Source organism: Montipora foliosa, chromosome 6 (genome assembly GCF_036669935.1).
Source record: "Montipora foliosa isolate CH-2021 chromosome 6, ASM3666993v2, whole genome shotgun sequence".
In the NCBI taxonomy this organism is placed as follows: domain Eukaryota; kingdom Metazoa; phylum Cnidaria; class Anthozoa; order Scleractinia; family Acroporidae; genus Montipora; species Montipora foliosa.
This window is the reverse complement of record NC_090874.1, coordinates 66,269,265-66,281,764: the sequence shown is the minus strand read 5'-3', so window position 1 is coordinate 66,281,764 and position 12,500 is coordinate 66,269,265. Positions and strand designations below refer to the sequence as shown.

Genomic DNA, 12,500 nt, shown 5'->3' with positions numbered 1-12,500 from the left:
GGGTTCAAATCCCGCTCAGGGCAATTACAGTTTTCCCCAGAAGTTGTCCAGTGTTGAGTTTCCTGTAACTTTCTCTCAATTTCTCCTCAACTTGGACTGTGAATCCATTTGTGATCCTCCTGGGGGTGATACGTTGTTGGCTCAAGGGATCTACTTAACTGACTCTTTGAATTAATTACCCTTGTCCGCCTGTGAATCACATGTTGATCCAGCGTATCACATAGAAAACTGGCCCATTAGGGAGTCCCACGTAAATGCCACACACTAAGTGATCAATCAGCCATGTTGCCGGCATGGTTGTCCTGATAGTGTAGTGGTCATCACACCCGACTAGTGATCTTGGGGACGTGGGTTCAAATCCCGCTCAGGGCAATTACAGTTTTCCCCAGAAGTTGTCCAGTGTTGAGTTTCCTGTAACTTTCTCTCAATTTCTCCTCGACTTGGACTTTGAATCCATTTGTGATCCTCCTGGGGGTGTGTACGTTGTTGGCTCAAGGGATCTACTTAACTGAGTCTATATATATATATATATATATATATCGCTTGAATATCTGTAATGGTTGACCAAACGATAAACTCCCAACAGAAGGATCCAAAAGGATGCACGTTGTCTCCTCAGTTAGTATTTAAAGTTGCATATAAACTGGAGAGGAAGACAAAACTTCTCGAAGGTCCAGGAAATTTAATAAAAACGTTTCGGCCCTTCGGCCTTCGTCAGTTAAAATTTTTTTAAAATAGAGTAAAAGTTAAAAATCTAAGGATAAAATGACCTAATTATTACAGCAGTGGAGACCATATAGTCTCTGAAAGACTAACAATGGCTATTGTAATGGAATACAATTAAGTAGTAAATTGTATGGTACAATACAAGCCAAAACTAAAGCTTAATCACTAAAACAAAAGTAATGATGTAATACTAAAATCAAGAGTTATGCAAGTGATTCAATCTATTTATGTAATACCGACTACAAATTAGATGGGACTACAATGGAAACAAAAAACCTTTTTATGGAACATTGAAATTGATCCGTTTTTTTGAACGGAATTCACAGCGCTTATTGAGGCCAAAAGGCTGCAGTGTGCGCAATTGTGCCGCCCAATAACCCTCCCGCTTTAATAAAGTGTTATCTAAATCTCCATCAGTGTTCATTATCTTCTCAATGACAATGAAATTAAAGTCCGAAAGGTTGTGAGGAAATTTATTGAAATGAATGGCAAGCTCGCACGATTTTTTGTTTCTTTTCATGTCAGATTTATGGTTTCTGAACCTGACTTTAAATGCATTGGAAGTCGAACCAACATACTGTACTTTGCATTTGTTGCAGGAGGCTAAGTAAATAATTCCAGTCGAATTGCATCCAAGGTTTTGTTTGATTTGATACGACCGGCCAGTTGCAAAACTTGAAAATTCACCAGCTTCTAACAAATAATTACAACAGAGATCACATATACATATACCAAGTTTATAGTGTGGTGTGAAGGTGAAGAGCGCTCAATACCATTACAAGTAGAGCAAAAACAAAGTAAACACACAAGGCAAAGATCAACTGGCAGTTGCCTGAAGATCGCCAACCGGCGTGAAACTCAGAGTAGCAACAGCTGATCTTTGCCTTGTGTGTTTACTTTACTATATGTTTTTCATTCGACACAATTAATCAGTTGATTTACAGGGTGGGTTTCATTTCTTCATTCTACGGTATATATATATATATATGTACTTTAGTACGTGCGACTTGTGTAGTATGCTTTTTGTCATTAGTTGATTTTATTCTTTATGTACATTGTTGTATTGTTGTGTTGCAAATAAATAAATAAATAAATAAAAAGAAGCCACATACAACCCATGATAGTTCGTGATGAAACCCATGAAGTCTGAAAAATTTTGTGTTGTCGCCTGTGAAACTGCAGTTTTCATTTGCACACACATAGCAGCTCTTCTATCTGACCATCTTAATTCTAATTTGCAAGTATCACTGTAGTGAACATTTACTAGTCTTTCTTCATTTTCTGGCCTTTTTTGACCAATAAATATTTCTGGATAAGCTAATTCTTCAGAATATTTATCTCTTATCTCTAAATATACTAAAGGTGTACTGCCCTCTCTGCGGGCAATGCTATAAACTTGTTCTCTTTCACTGTCCTGAAGGAAATCTGTGGCAGTTAGCATAGTATTAGTTACACCTGCAGGAATTTCTGCATCGTCTTCAATCCAATCATCAATACATTGCTCAGTTTCAATTTCAGCATCATCTCCAATATTATTTACATCACTCAGCAGATTATTAACTTGTGATAAGCACTTTCTAGAGGCAACCGCACTAACATATTGACAGTACTGTTAACATCCGCATGTACATTTACAACATTTCTTTTATTTTAAACTGATCCTCTTGGAGCTTGCATAAGCTTTTGAAAAGCTAATCTAGGTGCTAGAAGTCTGCACTCCAATTCATTTAAGTCAAAGAAGTCAGGTTTAACTGGAAATGACATTCCATTCTTAATTGCACAGGGTGGTATTTTAGTTTTTCGTAAATGTTTGTAACAAGACTGACAAAGCCACTCCATATCATCAACACTCAGTTTGCTCAGTAAATATTCCATTACACTAGGATTAGAAAGTCTTAGTTTCTCAGCAGTAGTAACACTGTGTTTGTACCATAGCTGATCACAACAAGAACAAATGTACATTGGACCTTCAGACACAGCAACGGTTGTATTTGCAATTTTTTTTTTCACACATTCACGTCTATTTGCCAGCCTCTTTTCTCGACATTCAAGAGGTTCATTTTAGTTTTTTCTTTCTGATATTCATGCTGATTCATTTGCAATTTTCTCTTTCTGATATTTGCCAGTCTCTTTTCTCTAAGTTCAGGGAATTCATTGCACGAATTTTCCTCTTGTATTCACGTTGATGTGCCAGCCTATTTTCCCTCATCTCTGGGCTTTCATTTAACCTTAAATTTTTTTTCATATTCGCATCGAACAATCAATCGTTTGTTTACTTTGCATCTTTCATCCAAATACTTTCTTTTCAAAGTGACAGGTTCTTCTAGGTTATTTTGATTACTCAAGAATAAACATTTCTGTTGGTAATTCTCACGAACATGTTCTACATCAGGTTGTGTATCACTAATTAAGACCCCTTGATTTCAAAAGGAAAACTGCATGTTTGTAAGTAGGAGAGTTGCAAATATGAAATCAGGTTTTCAAGTCTTTCAATGCTGATCAAAATGTATGTCCCAAATGAATGAGCCATTCCATGTATATCCCTTGAATGAGAATCAAAAATTTCAGAAATTTGTTGTGAATTTTTAAAAACTGCAACAGCATTAATGCCAATAATTAACAAACAACAATTGTAATTCTGCTGAGAAAACAAGTTCTGTGAGTTCCTTTTTTTAGAAACAAACGTCCTGTTAATGACTCGCTGTATTGTAATCATACACACTTTGTCAAAAATTGAGAAAAAGGCTGGGACACCAGGCCAGTTAAGAGCAAATAATCATTTGTCCGCACAATTTTCTTATAGTATTGTAAAAGTTATTTCCAGTAACCAAAATATTATTCAAGTGGAAAAACTCCATAAATTAATATCTTCTATATAATGGTAAATAATAGCAGTAAGTGATATTGGTACACATATTGATTGCTTACCAGCATTTTCACCAAAGAGTACTTCATTTCCTTGATAATAGCAGTAAGTGATATTGGTACACATATTGGTTGCTTACCAGCATTTTCACCAAAGAGTACTTCATTTCCTTGATTGTAGTCAGCACTTACTGTTCTTGTCAAATCGATTACTTCAAATATTGTAGGACCTGGATTTTCCCCCACATCATTTGCTTGTCTTATAATCAGTGGAATATATATATTGTAGAATGTCATTTGTATGAACCAAAATTTCACTTCGTTCCACATTTTGTATTGCCTAACCACTTCTTTCAACGTTGGTAAGTAAAACACATTAAAATACAACATCATAAAGGTAAGCTTGGTACCCCGAGCGTACCAGACTCTTAATAAGCAGACCAATCATCGTTAAGCCCATTCATAATTCCAGGAAGTCCAAATGTTCTGAGCATGCTATTATCTCCGCTACAAGTTGAAAGGAACGTCTGGGTTTTCCATAACCCACGGTAAAGTATACTGACAGTTTTTCTTACTTTCCCATTTGTTTCTGTTTACGGACGCATTTTCATGAATTATGTCCATGCTGGAAGCAAATAAAATCAACATCTTTCTTCCAATTTTCTGGGTTTTGATTCGGGCTAGAGTGACCACATGACTTTAAAATCTTAGGCAATCTCGGTGGTAGATGACTGATGGAATTAAAAATTAAACGATACTTCCCTGAAAGTTGAAGTTTGATTGAAATTCTATCAGCCACCTATAGAGCAGAGAGTAAACGCCCACACAGGGGTTTCTTATTAACTCATTCTTCTCTGCAGGAGGAGCTGCACTTTTTTGTGTACTGTTTACCAATTTTGGGCCTCGTGTGGCCACACTATTTTAACGTGCCTGGTTGTGCGCATGCGTAGTGATCCCGATGCTCACATGAGGTAGAGGGAACATTTTCATTGGCCGACGACGCAAGCATTCGCGACACATGTTGCAGGACGGATGTTACACTACGCAATGCTTGCAAAATTGTTGCAACGATACGGTAAGCGTTGCGGAAAGAAGAACTCAGTTCTAATTCGTTCCAGGTCGTTGCAAGGTGTGTGTTACATTAGGCAATGTTTCGTGCAACCTTTCTTCTTACAGGTTGCGAGACAAGTTGCTAGAAAAATTGCAACAGCGCCGTAACAAATATGGTTATGAAATCCAGGAGGCGACGATTTCCCACCTATTCTATTGGGACGACAAGGAACTGTATATCCATGATGATGAAAAACTTAAGGGGACAGCGTTTACCTGTCGTTGAGGTTGTTGGCTCTTCCAATCCGGTGCTGGCGCAGTATCCATAGGCGCAATGACTTGATGGTATGGACGTCAGATTATAAACGTAAAATCCACTGCAGTTGCGAACACTGATGTAAACAAAACTATCACAGCATCTGTTATTTCCCACGAAACACACTTTACGCAAGACAGCACCATCCTCCACAGAGGGGTGTCCTCCAGTTAGCCAGCCGGGATACCGCGCACCACAATGACACATCTTAACGCAAGTGTCAGCCATTTGGTTTCCAGCCTCTCCGCCAAACCGATGCCATCCAGGCTTGAAATAGTCCTTGCAAGAATAACCCGATAGCCCGTCCAGTCTGTATGCTGCTGATACACTCGAGTCATTGACGAATTTGTAGTTTGAACATTCTGACGACAATTTGAAAAGGAATTATTAAAACTCATTGCAATGCAACTTGGAATGAGGACAATACTGGTAATACGGGTCCTGGCAAAATAGTATTTTGTTTCCAAGGTGTCGTTTGATCAAAAGCCCATCCAGCGAATTTAAATAACATGCTGGTTGACATAGATATACCACAACAGCAAAAACTCTATCTTAGCTCTTCGCGAAAAGTGTCCCAACATATTTTATAACGATAAGTAACAAGGAATGTGAGAGTTCTCCGAAAACTCGCATTTATTCACCTCCTCAAGTTCACCCTTGTTTTTGCAAAGTCAAGAATGTAAAGACGACTTTAGTTTTCGAAGGTAATTAAATCCATTTTGAAAGCATGGCTGTCATATCTGACGGTGGCTTTTTTTCAAGTCCCTCCTATTTCCTCCTGGGAAAGGCATTCCTGTTCAATTTCGAGGCTCGTGTGTTGGCATCCGAGAAAAAGCTTTGAACACATCGTAAACACTTAAAATAGACCTGTTTCGTTCTGGATTCATGTACGTCCTTCGAGCCTATTTTTTAGGGAACTAGTACAGTGGGTATTGGGCTAAAGTACAGTACCACCAGGAACAAAGGTTGCGAGATGTGACCGAGGAGAGACTCAAACGTCCAACCATTTGTGGATCGAATTTCAAAGTTATCACTTTCTCCTCAGTTATTTTAAAACCCCGAGGGTTGATCCGGTCATAGTTCATCGAGGGAATGGTTATGAAACTTTACACCCGTTAAAAGCGACAACAATGTTGTCGCAATCGGTGTTGAATTGACCGTGACCCTGCACAATCCTTTATTTTCGCTTCCTACGGGTTTCCAAATTAGTTGAGCATAATTTGATCGAAGTATTGGTTATCTTCTCGAAAAAAGGTGCGTTTTGTGCAGGGTCAAGGCCAAAAATACGGACAAAAACATGAAACAAAGGAAATCGTCGAGTTTCATAACCATCTCCACGCATTAACTATCATCCCGTGAACCTGTCAGCAGTGGCTAAAGGGCCGCAATGTTCAGAAAAGGTGCAAATTGTGATTCCACTGTTGATTTTGGAGTTTTTTTTAATCTCACGCGAAACGGATTAATCAAGCCTGACCAATGGAAAGACAGAACATCTGCTATTGTTTAAGCCCAATGGAAAAAAAAAAATTCCATGGTACGTTAGTCTAGCAGCTGAGAAAATTTGACAAAAAGCTTTCTAACCTGGTGCTTGTGGCAGTCCATTGCCGCAGTAACGTGAGTTACACCTGGGTGGATCAAGGCGGTAAACATAAAACTCTCCACAGTTGCGGACACTGATGTCCTTTGAAAAGGAGCAGCAGTCAGTCCCATTCAAGTGCTGCAAAAAACAGACTTTTCGTTGAACAATCCCCTCAGCCACTGTAGGATGCGTGCCATTGAGCCAGCCTGGTGAGTCTGTGTTGCAGTGATACATCTTTCGACAAGAATCTGCCATCTGAGTTCCAGCCTCTCCGCTAAATCGATACCAACCAGACAACGCGGAATCGCACAGGTTACCAATGCTGCGGTTAACATAAGTCATTGCTCGGTTGGACTCGTTTAGAAATCCGTAGTTGAAACATTCTGAAACAAATTTTTAGACATATAATATTTTAAGGATTATTGTCCGAATTGGGCTGCAGAAAGACATAACTGTCACATCGCCATTTTGTTTCTCGAATCTGGAGGATTGGATATTCATTGGAGTTCTAAGTTTAAAGGAGCTCTTGATCGTCCACTTTCTTCAAGGTAGATGCTAATTACTAAGAGGTGCGCTTTTTGCGTGACTGATTTTTCGCGAGCAAGACGAATTTAACCGACGTCTTCATAGTCTTAATAGCACTTGAAGTCGTAAATGTTCGAACAGCCGGGCAAGTGCCATTTTCAAATACGTAGTAAACATAAAATTTTGATCGTGAAAGGGACAGAACTTTTCCTAAGACCAAAACAGAGTCTAAAGGTTAGCGCTGGGGTAATGTTTTCTCGCGACATTAAAGTAAAAGATTATTTTTACTCAATAATAAGCAGCACGAGATTCACAAACTGAAAGTAGCGAATAGTATCATGGCATTGGTAGGGTCATTAAAAAGTCGTTTGATATAAACCATTTAGAGTGTAATGTGAAGTGCTAAGTATATATCTACCCCATATAAGCCACGTAAGCCTTAGCCATACTAATGGAAATGGCCCCACACAAGGACAGAGAAAAACTGACCAGGGTGGGAATTGAACCCACGACCTTCCGGTTAGATCACCGCTGCTCTACCGAGTGAGCTACAAGGTCAGACAGGAGCAGACCGTGGAAACTGACGATGTTAAAGTCACAGCAATGAACATGTACATGTACAAGGAAGGATTTCGTTTTTGCAAACGTTGGCCGTGTAGCACTTACATTTGAACAGACCTAACTAATTTGAGTGTAATTAGTAGTACTAACGCTCACATGGTTTATATGTGTTAGATATATACTTAGCACTTCACATTACACTCTAATTAGTTAAGTCTGTTCAAATATAAGTGCTACCGGCCAACGTTTGCAAAAACGGAATCCCTCCTGACAAAAACTATACCTGTTTTCTTTTGGGAAAAAAACAAATAAAAACGTAACCTGTGGTCGTTAAAAAGGTTGCTCACGTTGATCAACAAAAAAAACTATTTAAACAAATTCTTTCAAATTCCATTCTCAGAAATTAAACTGATCGTATCATAACAAGTACAACAATCGTTTGCATCATGAAAAAATGGAAACAAAAAAAATAAGACGCTGTAAAATCGGACAACAAGGGCACCTGGCGAGTGCTTTATGTGATAGTAGTCAAGAAAAGAAAAAACAGGTACATTCAAATCAACTATCAGCGACAGTCATCACGACGTCTCAGACTCAGTTGTGAGTAGGTTGTTTAAGCAACGACCAGGGCAACGTCTACGAAAACCCAAATTCGCAATAAAAGTAAGCGCTATCGCAATTACTCTCTCCTATTCACTTTGGAGAATACGGGCGAATTATCCTGCAACTGGATTCGTAGGAACAGTTTTCACGTAAAGATAGAAAATGAACGGTAGCTTAAATATTATGTGGTAAGGCCTAATAATGGTTTGTTTACGTTGTTCTTTTGTAGAGTGCGACAAAGAAATGCATTAGAATGTGTGTCGCACAGGCAGCACTATTATTTTTTAATTTGAATCAATAATTTGCTACGGTTGACGCAGCCGTCGCCGTTGCTTAAAATCTCCAGTGACAAATCACAGCAAACGGTTTGTTATTGGTGACTATTTTGTGGCTCCATGTTGCGGAATCTGTTCTGTGCCCGGCTTATTTCTAGGTGAAGATTATTTATACAACATTTTAATACTATCCTCGATTCTTGCACGACCCGCACAAAAACCTACAAGAAGGTATTTTCAACTGCTGATCACTATTGACTCTGCAGCTTCCCTTGAGTGTGCTTACCATTGGACACAGTGTCGTTGTAACTAATAACTGTGTAAGTAGCTGTGAAGTGGAACCATCTCCTATAAAGGTCCGTGTTTGCAACCACCACTTCTAGGCTCTGACCTTCGTGCGAGTAAAATGTTACAATGCCAGATAAGAGAGAACCACACATTCTTGAACTCGGTTTGCCATCTGCGTAGGTTCCATTTTGAATTTCCAAGTAAACAAGAGTGCATGGTTCGTTCCACCATGAAATGTACATGGATTGAATCACTAACTTGACTTTTTCTCCTTTCTTCGCTTCGATCTGCCAGCTGTAATGTTGATAAATGCATTCATAGTAATATGTTGAAACTGAGACGATTCCATCCGTTCCATTCAAAAGATGTTGCTTTGAAAACTCTAAAATAGCAAAGTAAATAAATTATTACCTTTTAACAAAAGAAATAATCTCCGATGAATGAAACAATTAGTAACTTCAACAAGAAGCCTGAATACACTTCGCAACACAAATCAGGATAGTGTAGTCAGTGGGCATAGATACTTATAAAAACTTAAATACAAACTTTGATTTTCTATAGTTTGATAACCACAATCGGCCTATGTTAATTTCTCAGTTCTACATTCAAATGCCAATAAAAAATGCCCATAAAAACTGAAAGAAGAGAAGACCATTCATTTCACCAAGGAAGGTGTTATATGTTTCGTTGAAAAGTTATGTTCTTAACTACCTGATTAATATATAATCAGTTCACTAAAGGGACACGTCATCATGACGACATAATACTAATGTAAAACCATTTTTCGTTGGTTGTAAACCTGAGCGAGTCACTGGGTAAATATGAATCGTTTCTTGTACACTCTATTTTCTGTATATTTCATGATCGTGTAATTTTCTTATTAGGATTCGAACCGCACAATTTCCATTGATGTAACATCCCTTACATGCACCGGAATAAAAGGTTTGATAACAGTGAAACGATCGCGAGCGACGAAATATTTGAATCCCAACGGTAACTCCGAAAACCGGGACGGCTAGCACAGAGATGGCAGACGAAGCCAAAAGCATACGGCGTACAGCCAAAGCAAGATTCACAAGGGAAAGAAATGAACTCCTTAAATCAATAGACGCGAATCGAGAACGCGAAATCGTTGAAGGTAACTACCTAGAGCTCACCGAGGCATGGGACATAGTGGAAGGTAAGCATGATTTGTACGCCATGTTCTTAACTGATGAAGAACAAGAAGCGGCGCAACCATGGATCTTAGAATTACAAGAACTGTTCGCAGAAGCAACGGCATACAAGATCAAATATGTACAAAACGTAATTAGAGAAGTAAACAGTGCGCGCGAGGACATTGTACGCCAAGAATCAACAAGGAAAGAGCGCGCGGAAATTGAACGAATGACAGAAATGACAGACTGAGAAAAGGCTCTATTGAAGCGTGACACCACGCAAGCAGTATTTGAGACATCGCATAGCAGCGTTACGCACACTATTCAGTCCGACACGGTTGCTATACCCTCATTAAAAAAGCTACTAACCGAGTCCTGTTCCGGGACTCCCTCTTACCCCGCCCTGAAAATGGGCCTGGAACCCAGGCGGGAAAAGAGAGAGTCCTGTATTACTTGCAGGCGCATGCTCGGAATGACGCCATCTTTTCCCCCAAATCTGGGGCAAAAAACATTATTTGGAAAAAGATTCCTTATTTGGGCATAGTTTATTCCGAGCGCTTTTACACTGGATACATGGGGATAATTTGAAAGGAAATTATAACGCCAAGTTTCTTGAGGCAATTGCCTTCGCGTTTACGAAATGCCACTTTACCTTTGTGCCTAAGGAGGAAAAACTTCAAGCCATTCATGCAGTCGTTAGCGGTAATGATGGTTTTGTTAAACCTGCAACAGGATTTGGCAAGTCTGTTTGCTACATTGTTGTTCCTTTAATATGTTTGCGACTTTCTTCGATCCGAGTCCGATGTTAATTGAAAATCAATCCTTATCGTGAGTCCTAATCGTGGAAGATCAGATGGATGACATACGAAAGTATGGAATTTCGTGCCTGAAACCCAACTGAACGGCTGCATGATGTTGGCGCAGAAAAATATTAAATTTTGATTTAATTGCTTTCCCGAGACTCCTTGAAACTTACAACTATAACATAGGCTGTGGATATGAATCGCTCAAAGAAGACTAACAAATCTCCTGCTGGAACTCTTGTTTATTGTTCATTATTTATTGTTCATTAATTCTGTCGATCTAGTTATCTAGTTGTGTGAGTTGCACAGTAATTACTGAAACCGAGATTGTTCCAGGAGTTAAGGCCAACCAATTGTTTTTCAAAATCAGGGACAAATTGTTTGGATACCCAATATAAAACAGTCAGGTAAAAAATGTCCTAAATATTCTCAGTTTTATCAGGAATAATACGCAAACACCGGTGACACAGAGATTTTTTTTTTTCGAGTAATTAGAGTAGAGTAATTTACTCAGACTATTAACTTTTCCTTAGAATAATTTTTCAAAGCACTCGTTGCATTAAATCTTTCTTTCCTTACAAGGACAGACTTAGGGTCGTGGCCAAATGGCTAAGGTTTTATGTAGAGCTGCCTGTTGAGACTGCAATGAATTTTATATCGGAAAAACTAAAAGACGATTGCATGACAAAAATACTGAGCATTATTCTTGATAAACTTAGATAAAAAGTTAAACGAAATTGAATCACAACCTGGACTATTTGTTTCTTTACATACCAGTTTATGTTGATAACGCAATGATGAATCAATAATGTTCCTATTAAATTTATACATAAATATGCACAGTCAAACATCGATTATTCGGACGTTAATTGTCACGATGTTTTTTTTTTTCTGGTCAAAATTTGTTCGTGAATATTAATAAATATGGAGGGAAATGCGACTTAAAAGCGTGTGTCACCTTGCTTTTATTGTTGCTACTTAAAAGCACTTTCCTTCTGAAACTCATTGTTACAGGTAAAGTACCGCAGATAATATGGAATTCTGACTCCGAGCTGTTTTGTCGCTTAGTGAAATCCTATGCTACGTTTACTAGTTCAGCCTTTGCATCGATTTATTGCGATCTTCTCTCAGTCGTTACATTTATTCGGCAAAGGCATCGACGACGACGCCACAGAAATGTGGAAAAGATTAGACGAGAAATACGGAGACCCTTCAAAAGTGCAGACGTCATTATCGACGGAATACGTAGAACCAGAATGATCAGAGATGGAGAAGAAAAGAGATTCACTGAATTTGTTGAAATCATAGAAGACGGTTACAGAGACCTGAGACGATTGGGTTTGGAAGCAGAAATAACAACCACGAGCTCAGTAAGCATCATAGAGAAATAGTTGCCCCCAGACATACGACGAAAATGGGCCGAAATAGTTAGCGCAGAAAATAGCACTGTGAACAAAACCGATAAATTTTCATCTCTTCTCAAGTTTTTACAGAACCAGCGCGAGGAGCAATTGAATATGATAATGTCTCACTGAGAGCACCATAAGTACCATCGAAAGCCGTAATTCATCATACCATAGCCAAGGATGAAACGGATTTTAAAAGTCAAAAAACGACGCAGAGGAGATGCTTGATCAAGGATGATGCAAAAAATTCAACAGAAGATTGCAGAGACTACTTATCAAAACCCACAAGCGATAAAATAGCACTCCTAAGAGAGAAGGGAGACTGCTGGTCTTGCTTAAAGTCCGG

At 38.8% G+C, this 12,500-nt stretch overlaps 1 protein-coding gene across 1 annotated transcript in view; it reads right to left on the bottom strand.

Annotated features, from left to right (window-relative positions):
* Positions 1-12,500, bottom strand: part of LOC138008190 (uncharacterized) — a 109,702-nt gene that overhangs the window by 16,044 nt on the left and 81,158 nt on the right. The window contains exons 16-18 of the mRNA XM_068855422.1: positions 8,787-9,170; positions 6,539-6,919; positions 4,918-5,319 (exon numbers count right to left, since the gene is read on the bottom strand). Of these exons, the coding sequence (XP_068711523.1) occupies positions 4,918-5,319; positions 6,539-6,919; positions 8,787-9,170 (1,167 nt within the window). The remainder of the gene's footprint in view (positions 1-4,917; positions 5,320-6,538; positions 6,920-8,786; positions 9,171-12,500) is intronic.